General features: G+C 50.7%; 1 protein-coding gene across 1 annotated transcript in view; it reads right to left on the minus strand.

Moving 5' to 3' along the window:
• mgat4b (alpha-1,3-mannosyl-glycoprotein 4-beta-N-acetylglucosaminyltransferase B) overlaps nt 1-21429 on the minus strand; it is a 190981-nt gene that overhangs the window by 97124 nt on the left and 72428 nt on the right. Inside the window, exons 2-3 of the mRNA XM_056285668.1 lie at nt 1289-1468; nt 496-639 (exon numbers count right to left, since the gene is read on the minus strand). Coding sequence (XP_056141643.1) covers nt 496-639; nt 1289-1468 — 324 coding nt within the window. The remainder of the gene's footprint in view (nt 1-495; nt 640-1288; nt 1469-21429) is intronic.

The following is a 21429-nucleotide window of genomic DNA, read 5'->3' on the forward strand; positions in this document are numbered from 1 at the left end:
CTGGCCAAGCCGGGGGTAACACAGGGATTCGAACCGGCGAGCCCCGTGTTGGTAGGCAACGGAATAGACCGCCACGCCCCCTGGATGCCCAGCGGCTGTCATTTCTTTGGCTAAGGAAGAACAGAACGGTGACTCTGGCGTCTATGGGATGAGCAGCGACCTACAGAGGGAAGGTTTTGCTTTTCAGACGTGATGCAGCACAACAGAACCCCCAAATTAGGTTGCAGGGAGATTATAAATCTGTCCCGGATGTCCTCTGGGACAACTGGCGCGTACAACAATGAATTGTTAATGATTCTCTTTCTGTGAGGAAGTTACAGGAAACAGCAGCCCGCCTCATACGCCACCATGGACCACGAGGTCACAGTCATGACAAACTGCTGCAGACGAGCAGGTCGGACACAATAAATCACTGCAGCCAAATAGGTTAGTAACGACTAGCTTAGCGTGGGTGTGTGTGTGTGTGTGTGTGTGTGCGTGTGTGTGTGTGTCTACCTCCAGTGCGTCCCTGGCCGACGTGCACGGCGGGCTGCAGGCTCCCCTCCTTGGCCAGCAGGTGGGGCAGGTGGTGGAAGATACTGGGCAGCTGGAGGACATTCTTACTGCTGCTGATGTTCCACAGCTTCAGCCTGCTCTCGTCTTCACACACACACACACACACACACAGACAAATAAAGATATCAATATAGTTGTACAAATACACACACACACACACACACACACACACACACACAAATAAAGATATCAATATAGTTGTACAAATACACACACACACACACACACACACACACAGACAAATAAAGATATCAATATAGTTGTACAAATACACACACACACACACACACACACACACACACACACACACACACACACACACATTCACACCTAGTACGGCCGATTCACCTGACCTACACGTCTTTGGACTGTGGGAGGAAACCGGAGCCCCCGGAGGAAACCCACGCAGACACGGGGACATAATGCAAACTCCACACAGAGGACGACCCGGGACGACCCCCAAAGGTTGGACTACCCCGGGGCTCGAACCCAGGGCCGTCTTGCTGCGAGGCGACCGTGCTACCCAGTGCGCCACCACGCCATCTATCAACTCATCTGAACTCAAGTAAACTAAAATGAACTCAGCTCAAACCCACTAATTTGAACAGAACTCAGCTCAACTCATTTAAAGCCGACTCAGTTAGACGAGGCTAACAAGTTCAGAAGAAACCGACCTAAGCCAAACCCAAACTAAACTCAGCTGAGCTAAAGCGGAGCGGCGGTGCCTCCCCACCGGAGAGGCTGGCCCAGGTCCGGTTGATGTCGCGGAGCGCCTGCTTCTCAGCGATGGCTCTCTTTATCTCGTCCAGCACCAGGTTGAGCTCCTTGGAGCGTTTGAGGTTCTCCTGCTCAGCAGAGTGAAGACGCTCCCTCAGCGCCAGAAACTCCCTCTGGTAAATATCCAACACATCACCTGGATGGGAGGAGACAGGAAGAGCAGGAGAGGAGAGGAGAGGAGAGGAGAGGAGAGAAGAGGGGAGCGAAGTGAGAAGGAGAAAGTAGAAAGAGGAGAGAGGAGGTGGTTAGAAATAATTCATGGGCATGTGAGCACAGCGGTCGGGGGGGGGTGCAAAAGTCTGTCATCTAATACTCAGCTCACTAACGAACTCACCCCAAAGACAGACAGACAGACAGACAGACAGACAGACAGGTTCTGGATTCATACAAAGGTATTATTCTGTCTCTTTGGGTGTACGCCGGGGTAGATGTTGATGCACACAGTGTAAATAGAGGCAGAGAGAGAGAGAGAAAACTTTTGGCAGGGCCAGACCATCGAAAAGGGAGGAAACACATCCCGCTGTTGCCTCCGGCTTGGTCGGGCGTCCCTACAGACACAACTGGCCGTGTCTGCGGGTGGGAAGCCGGATGTGGGTATGTGTCCTGGTCCCTGCACTAGCACCTCCTCTGGTCGGTCGGGGCGCCTGTCCAGGGGAGAGGGGGAACCGGGGGGAAGAGCATGATCCTCCCACGCGCTACGTCCCCCTGGCGAAACTCCCCACTGTCAGGTGAAAAGAAGCGGCTGGCGACTCCACATGTGTCGGAGGAGGCATGTGGTAGCCTGCAGCCGGATCCCCGGATCGGCAGAGGGGGTGGAGCAATGACCGGGATGGCTCGGAACAGCCCGGTAATTGGCCGGATACAACTGGGGAGAAAGGGGGGGGGGTCTGAGGGGGGAAAAGGGGGGGTAGACAAAATAGATATTGGTTCCAGGACACACCATCACTCTCCCCATGCTCTCTTAGGCTAACGCTAACGCTGACGCTAAATCCCGCTATAATCCCTGCTAACACCTAGCGCTACAAACATTTAGCGCCCCGACATGTAGCATCAGCACCGCGTTTACCACCAGCCTGCCAATCTCTCTCCCTCTTGCTGGCTCTCGCTCTCTCTCGCTCACTCCCTCTCTCTCTCGCTCGCTCTCTCTCGCTGTCTTGCTAACTCCCTCTCTCCCTCGCTCACTCCCTCTCTCTCGCTCGCTCGCTCCCGCTCTCTCTCGCTCTCCCCCCTCTCGCTCGCTCCCTCTTTCTTGTTCTTGCTCACTCACTCCCTCTCACTCACTCCCTCTCTCCCGTTTCCTCTCCCCCTCTCTCTCTCTCTCTCTCTCGCTCGCCCCCTCAGCACAGCCTGATGAACTCTCCACCAGCAGGGTTCTAGATAATGTGCCGCTTTACACAGGGTTGCTGGTCACCTTCATATCAATGAAGCCTGGTGACGCACACTGACATGAATTTTAATCCCTTTAGGGATGGAGCCCGTCACATCACACCAGCGCTCTCATCAACAGTGTGTGTGTGTGTGTGTGTTTGTGTGTGTGTGTGTGTGTGTGCATTGGGAATTAAAATGGCCTGACATCAGCCACAGTGGCTGTTGCGTGACAACAGTGAGAAGGAATCAGAGATTAAACAGAGGCACGATATTTGTTTTTTTCTTAAATGTCACAGGTAATGGGGTCACAGATCTCACAGGGCTACTGGGAGGTCGGACACACACACACACACACACACACACACACACACACACACACACACACACACACACACACACACACACACACACACACACACACACACACAGAGGTTGGGCTGGTATTTCTGCAGGGAGACGCTACTCTTTAAAATCTCGACATGGAGATTTTGTTTGAGCGCCGCATCTTAATTTCTGCACAGAACAACGTGTTCGTCCCTTGCGACGTCTAAAATCACAAGGAGCCGGGCGGAAATTGGGTTTTCATTCTGCTCCGTCACACAGGAGGTTGATGCGGTTCTTCCAAAATACCCGGTTCGGCTCGGTTATCGTCCCGTCCACGTTTCTCCATGAGAGCAGGTGAAGCCATTTTTAACCACGCTCTCGAACATACGTCATCTAGTGCGCTCTCTCTTATTTAATATCCACTCATGACCTCGTGTCCCTAATGGGACATTTTCTGCAGTCAAGATTAACAACATACACTACAGGCGTCCGGGTAGCGTAGCGTAGCGTTGTTGCCTACCAACACGGGGGAATCGCTGGTTCGAATCCCCGTGTGACCTCTGGCTTGGCCGGGCATCCCTACAGCCACAATTGGCCGTGTCTGTGGGTGGGAAACCGGATTTGGGTATGTGTCCTAGTCGCTGCACTAGCGCCTCCTCTGGTCGGTCGGGGCACCTGTTCAGGGGTGGTGGGTGGGGGAACTGGGGGGAATAGCATGATCCTCCCACGTGCTACCCCCCCCCCCCCCAGCAAAACTCTTCACTGTCAGGAGGCATGTGGTAGTCTGCAGCCCTCCCCGGATCGGCAGAGGGGGTGGAGCAGCGACCGGGACGGCTCGGAAGAGTGGGGTAATTGGACGGGTACAACTGGGGAGGAAAAAAAAAAAGGGGGGGGGACCCCACCAAAAAAGACCAGGCTTACATCCACATACTGTAGAGGCTGACGGTGCCAAAAGAATAAAACGGCACCACTTCTTGCAACAACTCTGTGCAAAAGTCCATTTGTGCAAAACGTTTACGTGATGTGCAAAGGGGCAGGCAGCAGTGGGCAGAACAAGGCAGCAGTGGGCAGAACCGGGTAGCAGTGGGCAGAACAAGGCAGCAGTGGGCAGAACCGGGTAGTATAATCATCCTTTTTGTGATCTTTTCCTTCAACGGGGCAGGCGGGGCGAGACCAGCGGGTCCGGAAGCCTCCGCAGTGGGCGAGCAGAGCAGCGGCCGACTCGGGGTTGTACTGAGATGATGAGACTGATGAGAGCACGGGGGGAGGAGGAGGAGGAGGAGGAGGAGGAGGAGGAGGAGGACAGGGATGGAGAGATGGAGCATAGATAGCGCCTCCAAGTATGGTGTAATTAAATCCAGGGAAGATGGAGACAGGGAGTCCAACAGCTGGAGAACAGAAGAAAGACTTTCTCTCTCTCTCCGTCTCTGCTGTCTCCTGCTCTGTCGCACACACATTAGAGTCACAAATGAACTGAATGGGAGTTTACACACACACACACACACACACGCACACACACACACACACGCACACTGGATGATGAGTTTTTAACGATCATTGTCTCATATCTGCCGTGTTCGGCTGGAGCCGCCGCCATCCGCCCGCTGCAGGCTTCCAAACAAAAGTGGCGTCATGCATTATGTATGCTTTATGTATGCATTATGTATGCTTTACGTATGCATTATGTATGCTTTACGTATGCATGTGGAACATGTAATTCCAAAGACAGCCGGGCCAAGTTAACACACAGCCAGACAGACTGGATGAACTGCAAGACGTCCCGCCATCCAACGCGCTCCTCCACCGTCTGCAGCGACTGTGTGTGTGTGTGAGTGTGTGTGTGTGTGTGTGTGTGTGTGTGTGTGTGTGTGGTTCCGGCAGAGGTTCTGGGTTGCACAGTAAAAGTGACAGGGAGGATTTAGCGACGGGCAGACACGGTGAGACAGCGTGTTTAATTAGGAGGGAACAGCCGATAAGGTTGCTGCCTTTGATTCTGTTGTCACATGTTGGCGTGTGTGTATGTGTTTGTTAGTAAGAGAGAGAGTGCGAGCGAGAGAGTGAAAGAGAGCGAGACAGGGAGCTAGAGAGACAGCGAGAGCGACACAGAGAGAAACAGAGCTAGAGACAGTGAGAAAGAGAGAGAGAGAGAGAGAGAGAGAGAGAGAGAGAGAGAGAGAGAGAGCGAGACAGAGAGAGAGAGAGAGAGAGAGAGAGAGAGAGAGAGAGAGAGAGAGAGAGAGAGCAAGACAGAGAGCTAGAGAGAGAGAGAGAGAGAGAGAGAGAGCAAGACAGAGAGAGAGAGAGAGAGAGAGAGAGAGAGAGCAAGACAGAGAGAGAGAGAGAGAGAGAGAGAGAGAGCAAGACAGAGAGCTAGAGAGAGAGAGAGAGAGAGAGAGAGAGAGAGAGAGAGAGAGAGCAAGACAGAGAGCTAGAGAGAGAGAGAGAGAGAGAGAGAGAGAGAGAGCAAGACAGAGAGCTAGAGAGACAGCGAGAGCGAGAGAGAAAGAGTGCGATAGTGACACAGAGAGAAACAGAGCTAGAGACAGTGAGAAAGAGAGAGAGAGAGAGAGAGAGAGCAAGACAGAGAGCTAGAGAGAGAGAGAGAGAGAGAGAGAGCAAGACAGAGCTAGAGAGACAGCGAGAGCGAGAGAGAAAGAGTGCGATAGTGACACAGAGAGAAACAGAGCTAGAGACAGTGAGAAAGAGAGAGAGAGAGAGAGAGAGCAAGACAGAGAGCTAGAGAGAGAGAGAGAGAGAGAGAGAGCAAGACAGAGAGCTAGAGAGAGAGAGAGAGAGAGAGAGAGCAAGACAGAGCTAGAGAGACAGCGAGAGCGAGAGAGAAAGAGTGCGAGAGTGACAGAGAGAAACAGAGCTAGAGACAGTGAGAGAGAGAGAGAGAGAGAGAGAGAGAGAGAGAGAGAGAGAGAGAGAGAGAGAGAGACAGAGAGAGACAGAGACAGAGAGCTTGAGAGACAGCGAGAGCGAGACAGAAAGAGTGCGAGAGTGAGACAGAGAAAGAGCTAGAGACAGTGAGAGAGAGAGAGAGAGAGAGAGAGAGAGAGAGAGAGAGAGAGACAGAGACAGAGAGAGACAGAGACAGAGAACTTGAGAGACAGCGAGAGCGAGACAGAAAGAGTGCGAGAGTGAGACAGAGAAAGAGCTAGAGACAGTGAGAAAGAGAGAGAGAGAGCGAGCGAGAGAGCTAGAGACAGTGAGAAAGAGAGAGAGAGAGAGAGAGAGAGAGAGAGAGAGAGAGAGAGCTAGAGAGACAGCGAGAGCGAGAGAGAAAGAGTGCGAGAGTGACACAGAGAAACAGAGCTAGAGACAGTGAGAGAGAGAGAGCGAAAGAGAGAGAGCGAGCTAGAGAGCGAGCTAGAGAGAGGGAGAGGTGGTGAAGGTAGATGCACTGAGATATATATATGTGATATTCCAAACCAAAACTTCCTAACAATGATGAATCTAGTACACGGACAGTGAAACACCGCCACATACACAGTTACAATTATAGTTTTAGTTACAGTTACAATTATAGTTACAGTTACAATTATAGTTACAGTTATAGTTACAGTTACAATTATAGTTACAGTTACAGTTATAGTTTACATTCTTTGGGCATTTATCTGTCATTTACTAAGAGATCTAGATCAGGATTAACAGCAGAACAAACGTCAATGCTTACAACATCGGCACTATGAGTGAACCAACAGCAGGGAGGTCAAAGGTCAGCACAACAGCACCAAGACAACAGACTGAACAGATATTCTTATGATCCTCGACTAATGGTGGATGATAAGAGAAGCGTCGACATAGAAAGAGGGGCGAAGGAAAGGTGGAGATGACGGACGGAACGACGTTTTGATTTCAGAAAGGTGCAGATCAGAGCGAGTCAAGGGGGGGAGGAAGAGGAAGAGCAGTGATGTGAATGAGTTTCAGCTTTCAGACGATGACAGGAAGCTGACGTCCCAAATGGAAATGACAGAAGGATTGACAGGTGTGTGTGTGTGTGTGTGTGTGTGTGTAGCCAAGCTATCACCACCGAATTACACCTTCACGTCTCTATTTCTTATCATCTGACCTGAGAACAGCTGATCTCGTGTGTATGAGAGTAGACAAGAGACAGACAGGGAGATAAGAATATCTCACCCTCCATCTTCCAGTCTATTTAACTTCCTGCCCATCTATTCATCGTTGCACCGCTGTGTCTGTCTGTAAAGTGACAGCTCTTACATCCTATTTCCTCCTGCCGTGACCCACTGAGATGAATATTTTTAAATCCGCTGATCCTAACTCGCCGCAGGAGCGCCAAACACAGGCAAATAAAACAAGACGGCAGAGCCAGAGGTCAACACGGGCTCAATTTAAGGCACACAGGAGGTCCCTCGAGCTCTAACCGCTGCGAAAACAGTTCTCTTGGGGGGTGTCCGGGTAACGCGGCGGTCTATTTCGTTGCCTAACAACACCGGGATCGTCGGTTCGAATCCCCGTGTCACCTCCGGCTTGGTCGGGCGTCCCTACAGACACAATGGGCCGTGTCTGCGGGTGGGAAGCCGGATGTGGGTATGTGTCCTGGTCGCCGCACTAGCGCCTCCTCTGGTCGGTCGGGGCACCTGTTCGGGGGGAGGGGGGTAGCGTGATCCTCCCACACGCTACGTCCCCCTGGCGAAACTCCTCACTGTCAGGTGAAAAGAAGCGGCTGGCGACTCCACACGTATCGGTGGGGGAGTCGAGTAACTTGCGTAATAAACCAGATCCACTTAACTGTATGTCCACTAGGTGGCAGTAGCAGTAAATTGGTTTACCCGTTACTACCCAGAACCTTCCCCGAATGTAATTCTGTGGTTTAGCAGCCCTCCCCGGATCGGCAGAGGGGGTGGAGCGACGACCGGGACGGCTCAGAAGAGCGGGGTAATTGGACGGGTACAACTGGGGAGAAAAAGGGGGTTGGGGGTGGGGGGGGCAGTTTTCTTTACATGTCTCGTTTTCAATCCAAATCAAATCCGTCCCGTATCTTGTGTCGAGGGAAATGACACAGGGTGTGGGTGCTTAACGACAGAGCAGTATTGATCGCGGCGAGAATGAACAAGACTTGAGTCATACGGTCATATTCTCACTTCCCGCCCGGTGGAATTACTTCATCGTATACTTCATCGTCTCCGTATCTCCTCTCGGAGAACGGCAGGACATCCGCTGCCAAGGGTTTGTAATCGCCGGCCTGGACCTTCGCAGCTCCGAAACACCAAACTAAGAATAGCTTCCTTCTGCCCGCGGCGGCCGGGGCGGAGGGGCCAGAGAGGCGGGAGCTGAGATGTCACGGTCGATCTCGGGGAAAGATGTTGGTGAATGTATTTAGAGGTGGGATGAGGCGCATGAGATCAGCTCGATTTATACCATCTTGGAGCAGTGTGTCTCCCGCGGAGGCTGGAACAGTGTCTGGCGAGATAAGTCGCGCACACACACACACACACACACACACACCTTCGTTTATTCCAACAAAACAAAGGGGGGAAAAAAATTATTTGTGGCAGAATGAGGTCAAAGAGGGCTTTTAACTTGCTTAATCCTACATCGACTACCTCTGTAGTTTAACGGGCAGAGCACTGCACCGAGTGCGGCTGAACAGTACGGCAGAATGGACGTCACCGTATACGCACGTCCAGCACACCGCAGAGGACAGGAGATATGCCAAATTGTGCACATCAGTCATGTTTGGCTCAAGCTCTTATCGCTTCATCGAAAACAAAATCTAGCAAGGTCTGGTTTTTATGACTTGTTCTCCAGCACATCCGAAAAATAATGTAATTTAGTGTGCTTTAATGACTCCTTGGACAAAAGCCTTACCCCTCCACCCACCCACACACACACACACACACACACACACACAGAATCCCACTAAATCACAGCTAGCATGACAAACAGAGCTTTGAAAGTTATGAGCTGCATAAATCTGATTATCTATAAATATAAACCCCAAAAAATTTGCAATGCTGTGCCACCAAACACTTTGGACTAACTGGGTTTTGTAAGAGCTGCAGCGATTTCTGAGTTTTACAACAGACAAATGAGACCTCACACGGGATGCTGACGCCATCCTGCTCTCCTTCTCCCATCTGTGGGTTCAAAAGATGATTTGCTCCTGCAGCCGGTCACACAACTATGGTATTAGCCATACATGTTGGACGTAGGGGTGCGGGACGGTTTCCCTTTACTCCAAAAACTTTTTTTTTCTCTCCCTCCAACCATTTTGTATATACTGTACTGTACATTGTACGTATTTTCCGTCTATAAGTCGCTGTTTTTTAACTTGTCTGGCTGGTCCTGCGACTTATATTCCAATGCAACTTATGCAATGTCGTTTTGTCTGACGAATACGCCGCATTTCAACTAAGGCCACTAGATGGCACTGTTTAATCTTGTGAATTGAAATTGAAAATACCGTACCGCCGTATAATGCGACTCATACAACAACTACTACTACAACTTCTACCACTACTACTACTACTACTAGTACTACTATAAGCAGCACTACTACTACTACAACTACTACTTATATGATTAGAACAACAAAGCAACTTATTGTTTAATTCCTCGCAACGTTGTTTTTGGCTGAGTGCGACTTATACCCCAGTGGGACTTGTAGTCTGGGATATAATGTGTAAAGTATTCTGACTTTGATATGGAATAGTCAGCCTTCAGTCAGAAGTGGCCTCTGATTCAAGGTGGGTACAAATATTTGTACATTCAAGGGCTTATGATTTGCCTAATGACTTTTGATTTTGCACTTTTTATTAAACTGTTTTATTACAGCTTCATGATCGATATGAGCATGCGTGACTTTTTTTTTTTTAAATTTGATTTTGAGATACTTTATTAATCCCCGTGGGGAAATTCTGCTCTGCATTTAACCCACCCTCGCTGTGTAGCTAGGAGTAGTGGGCAGCCGCCGTGCAGCGCCCGGGGACCAACTCCAGTTCGTCTCGCCCTGCCCCGGTCAGGGGGGGCACAGACAGGAGTACTGACCCTAACATGCATGTCTTTCTGACGGTGGGGGAAACCGGAGCACCCGGAGAAAACCCACCGCAGCAGACCCGGGGAGAACATGCACACTCTACACAGAAGATGACCTGGGATGACCTCCACGGTTGGACAACCCTGGGGTTCGAACCCAGGACCTTCTTGCTGTGAGGCGACAGCGCTAACCACTGGGCCACCATGCCGACATCAGCTATGCCTCATTGATATGAACCATTTATTAAAGAATAAAGATGCTTTGTGAACACTTAAAACTGTCTACTTTTCTTAACAGCTGTACACTTCTCAAATTATCTGAAGTAAAGCCTCGGGATGGGCTCATTAACAGGTCTGTCTACTCAGAACCGCCGTGCTGGACAGCGCAGGCCGGGGTGGGGCTGCTGGGGTGCCACACAAGACGTGATAACGGTACGAGGGGTGAAGCAGTCCATGCCCCCTATAAGGGAACTGTTCGCACTGCTGCTTTGGGCCGAACTGAATCGCATTATTTCGCTGCGCGTCGTATCGCAGGAAGTGCTGTGAATCCCACTCTACTGTAGAAAGAGCTGGGTGAGATCATGTCTACCTTCTGGCTGCTTTAAACCGATCTAGACGCATTGGACCATTGACCGCATTTCAACATGCACGTCGAATGGCTCTCAGAGCGGTTATGACTGCAGACTGTAAAAACAAGGAGCGGCGCGGGACATCATCAGCAGAGCCGCAAAGATGCCTCCCTACTGTCCGAACCCCACTTCCTGGCGTTCCCACGAATGCCGCGGCTCTGAGCCCGAGGAGTGCTCTGAGGTGAGAGAAAGAGCGGCCGCATCGCTAATAAGCCTCGCACAAACAGATCGATAGTTTAATATGGACTAAAACACAACCCTAATCCGCCGAAATCCTCGCTGCTGCCGACGCACGACACGGCACACAATGTCAGCACGTGGGCAGACAAGATACACACACACGCACCAGCTCGTGCACACACAGATGTACACACAAAGACTTGTACACACACACACGCACACACGCATATGTATACACACACACATACAGAACTTGCTGTCAACAGAGTAGACCTGCAGTGAGTGTGTGTGTGAGAGTGAGTGAGTGAGTGAGTGAGAGTGTGAGAGAGAGAGTGAGAGAGAGAGTGGGTGAGAGTGTGAGAGAGAAAGTGAGTGAGAGAGAGAGTGAGTGAGTGAGTGAGTGAGTGAGTGAGTGAGTGAGTGAGAGAGTGAGTGAGTGGAGCGAGAGAGTGAGCAAGCGAGTGAGAGAGAGAGAGGAGAGAGAGAGAGAGCGAGAGAGAGAGTGAGTGAGTGAGTGAGAGTGTGAAAGAGAGAGAAAGTGAGTGAGAGAGAGAGTGAGTGAGTGGAGTGAGTGAGTGAGAGAGTGAGAGAGGGAAAGAGAGAGAGCAAGGAGCAATAGTGAGAGCGAGAGAAAGTGAGTGAGAGAGAGAGTGAGACACAGAGTGAGTGAGAGTGAGTGAGAGAGAGAGAAAGAGAGAGAGAGAGAGAGTGAGTGAGTGAGTGAGTGAGAGTGAGTGAGAGAGAGAGAAAGAGAGAGAGCAAGGAGCAATAGTGAGAGCGAGAGAGAGAGTGAGTGAGTGAGTGAGTGAGTGAGTGAGTGAGAGAGAGAGAAAGAGAGAGAGCAAGGAGCGATAGTGAGAGCGAGAGAGAGTGAGTGAGTGAGTGAGTGAGTGAGAGTGAGTGAGAGAGAGAGAGAGAAAGAGAGAGAGCAAGGAGCGATAGTGAGAGCGAGAGAAAGTGAGTGAGAGAGAGTGAGACACAGAGTGAGTGAGTGAGCAAGAGAGAGAGAGAGAGAGTGTTTTTTTTACAGAGGCTAATGGCAGCTCAACTTGAGGAGCAGACCACCTTGCTAATGACATTATCCAGCACTCTCTTTCTCTCTAATACACATCATCACTGGATTACCCAAACCTCAGCACCCATTACCTTGTCTCTCTGTCTCTCTCTCCGTCTCTCTCGCTCTCTCTCTCTCCCACACACACTCCCAAACAAACAACCCTTACGCCCTTAAACCCTCTCCCCAGCCACAGGGAGGTAGGGAGGAGATGAGGCTTATGGTCTTTAAGGAGTCACGATGCTGTTCAGGCATCCTGCTCTCACTAAAACCTCCCCGTGGGAGGAGGGAGCTGGGGGGGGGGGGGTTGCTGATGGGAGGATGTGGGAAGGTAAAAAAGAATGGATGGAGGAATGGGATTATTAAAAGACTAAGAGAGAGCCTCGTAATACGGCGCGAGACAGACATTCGTTATCGCTGTGTGTGTGTGTGTGTGTGTGTGTGTGTGTGTGTGTGTGTGTGTGTGTGTGTGAGTGTGTGTCTGAGTATACTGTACGCCTGCATCTGTGCAAGTCTTCCCGTCTGTTTCGACTGCATCAAAACGATAAACATGTCCGTCTCCATGTTAATTTCATTAATAAGTCCTTTGGTGGTTTTATCCCTTGTCACGTTATAAACACACACACACACACACACACACACACACACACACACACACACACACACACACACACACACACATATAATCCTCTTGTGGCTGGTAGTTCATGGTCACATGACTGTACTTCATGGACAGACTGGCTTGGCACTTCTTAGCGAGGGTCTCCAGCTACCGCCCCCGGTGTGCCCTGCAGCAGATGGTGCCCAACTACACCCTCTTTCTCTGTCAGCCCCTGGAAGTTGGGGCGGGGGGGGGGCGGTGGTGGTTACGAGAGATAGAAAGCGATGGAGGCAGGAAATAAAGAGGGAGAGGGTGGGCGGGGGTGAGGAGGGGCAGCTAAATGAGTGAAATGTGACATTGTGTAAGTCACTTAGTCATTCGGTGGCTCGGCCAATCAGACGCTTCAGCAGCCGCACAGGAAGTTAGTGAGATACGATCAACCGAGAGCCTGTTCCCTACGAATCACAGGGAAGAGGCAGGAGACTCACAAAAAGGAGACCGACAACGGGAGAGACAACAGTCAGGAAGACAGACGGAAGGGTGACAAATGACAAAAGAAACAGAGGAATAGCCCTTTAAAAGAAGGGGCGAGGGGCGTCTGGGTAGTGTAGCGGTCTATTCTGTTGCCTACCAACACAGGGATCGCTGGTTCGAATCCCCGTGTTGCCCCTGGCTTGGTCGGGCGTCCCTACAGACACAATTGGCCGTGCCTGTGGGGAGCAGGATGTGGGTATGCTGCACTAGCGCCTCCTCTGGTTGACTGGGGTACCTGTTCGGGGGGGGGGGCTGGGGGATCCTCCCACGCGCTACGTCCCCGCTGGTGAAACTCCTCACTGTCAGGTGAAAACCTATGCTAGCTGTGTAGCTAGGAGCAGCGGGCAGCCACCGTGCAGCGCCGGGGGACCGAGTCCAGTTCGTCTCGCCATGCCTCGGTCAGAAGCACAGACAGGAGACTCCACCCTAACATGCATGTCTTTCTGATGGCGGGGGAAACCGGAGCACCCGGGGAAAACCCACCGCACACACACGGGGAGAACATGCAAACTCCACACAGAGGACGACCTGGGATGACCCCCAAGGTTGGACAACCCCGGGGTTCGAACCCAGGACCTTCTTGCTGTGAGGCCACAGCGCTGACCACTGGGCCACCGTGCCGCCCCATGTGGTAGTCTGCAGCCCTCCCCGGGTCGGCAGAGGAGGTGGAGGAGTGACCGGGATGGGTCAGAAAATAGGGTAACTGGCCAAGTACAATGGGGGGGGGGGGGATCAACAGGATGGAGACGTATCACAAACTCTTTCTCGCTCTCTCTCTCTCTCACTCACACACACACACACACACACACACACACACGACAAATTGTACCCATGAACACACATACCCTACAGGAAGTCGTAGACAGCCAACAGGAAAAAGTCAATGACCAACAGGAAGTCGTGTACTTGAGTTTAACTGCTGAGTCAAATCATTATTTCCACAGCAAGAACACCAGCTTAAAAACACACACGGCAAAGCACCAGCCACGATGGAGTGTGTGTGTGTGTGTGTGTGTGTGTGTGTGTGTGTGTGTCTGTGTGTTGACTGGGCAGTAAAAGAGAGCATGAAAGAAAGAAAGGAAATGAAGTTAGCTGAGTCAACTGTCCTTGAAAAAAATGAAGGTTATAGGGAGGTGAGAGAGCATGGGCACACACACACACACACACACACACACACACACACACACACACACACACACACACACACACACACACACACACACACACACACACACACACACACACCGTATTCTCCCATTGACAGATAACAGGGTAGTAATTATCTCCAGTCTGTGTGCGGCCCAGTGGTGCCAGCCTGGTGCCAACAGCGGGCTAGGGTGGTGTCCTCGTCTTGTTGCCATGGCAACAGCCTCATCATTATTTATAACTGTTCGAAATCGTTTGACAAACCAGAAGTACCGCTGGTGACCGACGACAGCCTGCTTTCCATAGCGCCCCCTGCTGTCTGTCAGGACAGGTGAGGCTTCAAATAGAACGGGGTTGAAATCTTTCTCTGTTATTAACACCCTGTCTTTTAAGGCCGGTGCACTCTCCCCTTCCTAAACCTATCAGTCAGTGCTGGGACGCTCACAGTAGCCAACAGTGCAGAAGAAGACTGGTTGTGCTGGGAAGCTCCCAGTTATCAACAGTAGGAGACTGTGGTTGTAATTGGAAGCTCCCAGTTATTAATGGTAGAAGACTGGTTACACAAGGCAGCTCCCAATGGACAACAACAGAAGATGGATTGCACTGGTCTGCTACCAGTAACCAACAATAGAAGACTATGGTTATACTGGTGGAACTGGTCAGCTCCCAGTTATCAGAAGACAACACTGGTTATACTGGGCAGATCCCAGTGGCCAACAATAGCAGACTGGTTGTATTGATGAGCTCCAAGTGACAAACAGTAGAAGACTGTGGTTATACTGGTTATATTGGACACCTCCTGGGAAGATGAAGATGGCGGCGCGAATTCATGTTTGCGGCAGCCTCACCCAGTACCGTCAATGCAGTTTCGTTGTCCACGTCTAAGTTTGTGTCTTCGTTTGATGGCTGGGAGAGCTGGCACTGGATCAGCTGGGAGAGCTTGGTCTGCTGCGTCCTGTGGGCCCAGGGACCACGGCCCTGCCCAGAGCCCAAAGAGGACACACAGAGGGCGGTCTGACAGGACGTGGAAGCGGGGCAGGCTAAGCTAACTGCTAGCCCAAGCAGACCGGCAGTTCCGATAACACCAAGGGCGGTCTGGCGGAGGCCTCGCCTGGCGTTGACTGTGTTTTTGGTGTCGTCGTGTGGAGTGCGGGGAGGTGTGTCGAAAGTGTCTTGCTGGGAGAGCTGGCATTGGATCGGCTGGGGGAGCCTGGTCTGCTTCGCCCGGTGGGCCCGGGGACCAAGGCCTTGCCCGGAGCCCAAAGAGGACACACAGAGGGCGGTCTGACAGGACGTGGAAGCGGGGCAGGCTAAGCTAACTGCTAGCCCAAGCAGACCGGCAGTTCCGATAACACCAAGGGCGGTCTGGCGGCGGCCTCGCCTGGCGTTGACTGTGTTTTTGGTGTCGTCGTGTGGAGTGCGGGGAGGTGTGTCGAAAGTGTCTTGCTGGGAGAGCTGGCATTGGATCGGCTGGGGGAACCTGGTCTGCTTCGTCCGGTGGGCCCAGGGAACAAGGCCTTGCCCGGAGCCCAAAGAGGAAACACCGAGGGCGGTCTGACAAGATGCGGAAGCGGGGCAGGCTAAGCTAACGGCTAGCCCAGGCAGACCGGCAGTTGCGACAGTCATGCTGGGATTCGATGGCGAATTTATTTATTTAATATATGTTGGATACATGTGTTTTTGTAGGTTTTTTTGTAGTTTGGATATGTGTTTTTGTGTTTCACTGCCGCGTGCTGGGGGAAACGATATGTCGTTTCATTTCATGTGCTCAGGAATGAAATGACAAATAAATGTTCCTGATTCCTGATGGAGACGAGCAGTAAACTAGGAGTGCGACTGTCTGAAGGTGAGTTGGGGTGAAGGGCTGATAAAGTGATAAAGACTCTGGTGTTCAGTCAACCTTCCACGGAGGAATAATGGTGAGAGATAGAGAGACAAAACATTCACCATCATTCACCGCCACAATCAGTACTGCCTGGTACTACGCAGTGTGTGTGTGTGTGTGTGTGTGTGTGTGTGTGTGTGTGTGTGTGTGTGTGTGTGTGTGTGAGAGGAGAAGTGCTGGAATGAACAGAAGAGAGGACAGGCAGAAGTGATGTTTTAATTTAAAACAGGTGCAGATTAGGAAGACTCGAGGAGGAATGGTGTGAACGTATTTCAGCTTTCAGACGATGACAGGAATCTGACACTCTAAATGGAGGTGACAGGGTGGTAGACCGGTCTGTGTGTGTGTGTGTGTGTGTGTGTGTGTGTGTGTGTGTGTGTGTGTGTGTGTGTGTGTGTGTGTGTGTGTGTGTGTTTTTTTCTGTTTGTGGAGTTAAAGTCACGACTTCTGAGAATACACAGGAAGTAAAGGAATGGAGTGGAAGAGAGGAGATGGTGGCGGAAGAGGATGAGAGTAAGGAGAGAGAGAAAAAGAGACAGAGTGAGAGAGAGAGAGAGAGAGAGAGAGAGAGAGAGAGAGAGAGAGAGAGAGAGAGAGAGAGAGAGAGAGAGAGAGAGAGTGATAAAACCGAGTGAGAACAAGAGAGATGAAACAGCGAGAGAGTGAGACAGAGATGAAACAGAGGGAGGGAGAGAGAGAGTGAGAATGAGAGAGAGGTGAAACAGCGTGAGAGAGAGTTAGCGAGAGGTGAAACAGAGCGAGAGTGAGAGCGAGAGAGGTGAAACAGAGTGAGATAAAACAGAGCGAGAGAGAAAGAGAGAGAGAGAGAGAGAGAGAGAGAGAGAGAGAGAGAGAGAGAGAGAGAGAGAGAGAGAGAGAGAGAGAGAGTGATAAAACCGAGTGAGAACAAGAGAGATGAAACAGCGAGAGAGTGAGACAGAGATGAAACAGAGGGAGGGAGAGTGAGCGAGAGAGGTGAAACAGAGTGAGAGAGATAAAACAGAGCGAGAGAGAGAGAGAGAGAGAGAGAGAGAGAGAGAGAGAGAGAGAGAGAGAGAGAGAGAGAGAGAGAGAGAGAGTGATAAAACAGAGTGAGAGCGAGACAGAGATGAAACAGAGGGAGGGAGGGAGGGAGGGAGAGAGTGACGAAACAGCGTGAGAGTGAGCGAGAGAGATGAAACAGAGAGAGTGAGAGTGAAAGAGAGATAAAACAGAGTGAGAGCAAGAGAGATGAAACAGAGGGAGGGAGAGAGAGAGTGAGAATGAGAGAGAGATGAAACAGAGCGAGAGTGAAAGCGAGAGAGGTGAAACAGAGTGAGAGAGACCGAGTGAGAGAGATAAAACAGAGCGAGAGAGAAAGACAGTGAGAGCGAGAGCGAGAGATGAAAAACAGAGAGGGCGTGAGAGAGAGAGAGAGAGAGAGAGAGAGAAAACGGAGCGGGGGAGAGAGGAGGCGGGTGGATTGTACTCTGGCTCCTGTCCGGCACCATCTGTCTCGGAGGAGGACGGCGAAAAGTTTTTTTCCCAACCAACTTAATTGGAGGCAAATCAAAGGCCACTTGTAACCGTCCCACACAGGTGGTGCATCATTACAGCTCCTCGCATGCGGCCTCCTTTATATATTCGTTACAAAATCACAAAATATGCTAATTTTCTTTATTTTGTAACTGAACTCCCGTTTTTCTATTGACACTTTGTAACTTCAACTTTCCGATAAGTTAAAAAGATTATTGTCAGTAACTACTGCTGACATTATCAGTCTTGGTGTTCATTATTCAGTCAGTGAGAAGGTAATGTAGTGACACTGTTGCCCCACAGTAAATGTGCACCGGGTTTTTAGGACAGAAAAACCTGAAACCACCTACCCTGTGGGCACATTTTATGGGTCCCCATGAGGACAAGGGCCTAGTGCAGGGTTAGGACCAGGTTTCAGGGTTAAGGTTAGAATGAGGATTCGGTCAAAATCAGACATGTAGGCATGATGGTTAAGGGCTAGGAAATTCACCCACAAGTATAGGGTGACATCGTATGTGTGTGTGAGTGAGTGAGTGAGTGAGTGAGTGAGTGAGTGAGTGAGTGAATGAGTGAGTGAGTGAGTGAAAGAGAGAGTGAGTGAGTGAGTGAGTGAATGAGTGAGTGAGTGAAAGAGAGAGTGAGTGAGTGAGTGAGTGAATGAGAGTGAGTGAGTGAGTGAGTGAGTGAGTGAGTGAGTGAGTGAGTGAGTGAAAAAGAGTGGGTGAAACAGAGTGAGTGAGTGAGTGGTGAGTGACTGAAAAAGTGAGACAGAGTGAGTGAAAGAGTGAGTGAGTGAGTGAGAGTGAGTGAGTGAGTGAAAAAGAGTGGGTGAAACAGAGTGAGTGAGTGAGTGAGTGAGTGAGTGAGTGAGTGAGTGGTGAGTGACTGAAAAAGTGAGACAGAGTGAGTGAGACAGAGTGAGTGAGTGAGTGAGTGAGTGAGTGAGTGGTGAGTGACTGAAAAAGTGAGACAGAGTGAGTGAAAGAGTGAGTGAGTGAGTGAGAGTGAGTGAGTGAGTGAAAAAGAGTGGGTGAAACAGAGTGAGTGAGTGAGTGAGTGAGTGAGTGAGTGAGTGAGTGAGTGAGTGAGTGGTGAGTGACTGAAAAAGTGAGACAGAGTGAGTGAGACAGAGTGAGTGAGTGAGTGAGTGAGTGAGTGAGTGAGTGAGTGAGTGAGTGAAAAAGAGTGGGTGAAACAGAGTGAGTGAGTGGTGAGTGACTGAAAAAGTGAGACAGAGTGAGTGAGTGAGTGAGTGAGTGAGTGAGTGAGTGAGTGAGTGAGTGAGTGAGTGAAAGAGAGAGAGAGCGTGAGAAAGATGGAGAGAGAGAGAGAGAAAATGTGTGGACGTGTGAGAGAGCAAATGACGAGAAGACTTTTTGTTTTGTTTTTCTGTCAGTTCCCATCCTGCTCATCTTATGTCCATGTCGACTATGTCATTGTGTCGGACACACACAAACACAAACACACAAACACACACACACACACACACACACGCCTCCTTCCAATCCCTCAATTCAGAACGACCCCGCTGACATTCATGCTGCACTGCTCCCTGTTAACGCTAACTAGCGGCGGCCATAGACCGCCTGCTGCTTTCAGGCTAACGCTCCATTAGCATCAACAAACACCCGCTTTGTTTTGGCGATTGACTGGAAAAACAAGCCGAACATGATGTCAACGAGGCAGCAGAGGGCGAGGGGCGGCGGCCCGACAGACGGGAACCCAGTCTGTACCACAGTTTAATGCCGTGCATCTTAATATTTTGCACTGAAAACGACATTTTCTCTCTCGTACCGGAGCTATTTCAACACCGCGGTGCCTTTACCAAGGCTTCAACGTAGAAATATATGAACCTCTTCTCCATTAACCAAGTTCTGCATCGATTTGTCGGCTGAGGTTTGTATCTGGCTCCTGATTGGGTAATAGCAAAAAGTAAACCTGGATTATTGTTAGTGGTGATCCCAACAGCAAACTCTTGAAAATGCACTCCTTGATATACCCATTTAAAAGACTTTTTGACCATGCAGACAAAGAAGCCTTTCTACCCCAGAGAAAGAAGCCTTTCTACCCCCAGAGAAAGACCATAACAGAGCTCACAACATCGGCACGCCGTCCTCCCAGACGCAAACGAGAATAGCAGGTTGAGGGGATCAGGATTTTGGAAGGGGGACAGGTTTTGAATTTAAAGACTTCGAGAGGAGGCTGTTTGGGTTTCAGAGTGACGGCGAGAACACCAAGTTTAGACTCAAAACTTTTTTCTATTTTGAAGCGACAACAAGACGGAGACGTGCCGGAGCGAGGGCGGTTGCACGCTTTAACTCCAGATCATCACTTCCTGCCTCTGGGGTCTCCGCGTGCTTGCATCACCACAGCACAAGGACTTCAAAGATTCTCTTTTTACGTGATTAATCGCTTGATTAAAAAAAAAACAAAGTCTCCAATGTGGGAGTCGCCCTCCTCTGCTCTTCTGACGCACCGCCTCAGGCGGACACGGCGTACGCGGCCCTAATCACATCAGCCGATCCGGGGGGACGCCAACAACGCACTCCGCTTACATGTGCTCGAGTCAAAATAAAGCCGACTGTTTTCGCAGGGGTCACATGTCTTCCCACCGATGCCAATCCGTTGAGTGTGTGACTCCGGTTCGGTACAGTGCGTGATGTTTGTGGTTTCTGGGAGAGATCTCCCCAGGACGGAGACGCTCGCTTCACGAGGGCCCGCGGAGCTCGCAGCAACTGGCGCCACTTCTGAGGGTCAAGTTTAATGACCGCTAACAGGGCCAGAGGTTTGGCTTGCTCGCTAACGACCCTCAGCAGGAGATTAACGTCTATCCGGTCCCTCTCCCTCTCTCTCCGTCTCTCTCTCTCTCTCAGACTATCCTTTAGTTCGGGAGGGAAGCCGAATGTGTAAAACTGCTCAGGGAGCACGAGATGGCTAGATGGAACTCAACAATTGGCCGCAGTTTATGAAAGTGGACTGTTTTATCCTCTGCCGTAACCCTGCAAAACTCATTTTTACATCCATGTGTCCTCTTCTGTCCAGTGGCTCCTCGGTCTCCAACTTCCTCCACCTTTTACCATCGCGTCCGATGAGCTCAGCCAACCCCGCGACGTCACAGGTTACAGTACCCGCAAGACGGTGATTAGAGTGGAAGTACGTTCCGACCCTCCACTCGGATTAAGAAGTAATCTACGCGATATGATTTAAGAAACAAGCCCCGAACCTCTCAGTTCTGCGGCCAGCTGGCCATTTAGCCGCACAACAGAAAGCCAGCACTGGCGAGAGGAAATCCAACTCTCTGACGTCACCGCGGCCCGCTTCGGAGGCGGGTCTGGCACGCTTTAGCCCAAGTCCGGAGACGGTGCACCTAGGGTGCGACTCGGCGCGACTCGGCACGGCCAACGGTGCCAGCGGTACACTTATTTTGGATATATTTGTTTGGTGGATGTTGACCCAGATTGACGAATCAGGACGAGTACGAGATGCTTTCTCTTAAGTGTTTCTCTTAATTCTCAGCAGGATTTCGTTTTAGACGGGCAACATTTTTTGCTTTTCCGTGAATGTGACCTTAGTAGTAGGCATGTTTTCTCTCGGTGTGCTTTACGTTATACAATTCAAACACAGGGAGAGAATCACGTGCGACCTTGTCACTACGGTTAATCATTCATTGAAATGAGTGCAGCTTGATGGAATAGGTTAGCCGAGGACCGGAATGAGAAAGGGATTGTTTTTCTTCCTCGGCTCCTTCTGCTTCTGCTCCTATTGGATGTGACAGGCAGATATTGAGAGGAAATGACATGTGAAAATACCTGCTCTCTGCCAAGCTGATTCAACAAGGAACAAAGTACTCTGACTG

This window comes from Lampris incognitus, chromosome 1 (genome assembly GCF_029633865.1).
Source record: "Lampris incognitus isolate fLamInc1 chromosome 1, fLamInc1.hap2, whole genome shotgun sequence".
In the NCBI taxonomy this organism is placed as follows: domain Eukaryota; kingdom Metazoa; phylum Chordata; class Actinopteri; order Lampriformes; family Lampridae; genus Lampris; species Lampris incognitus.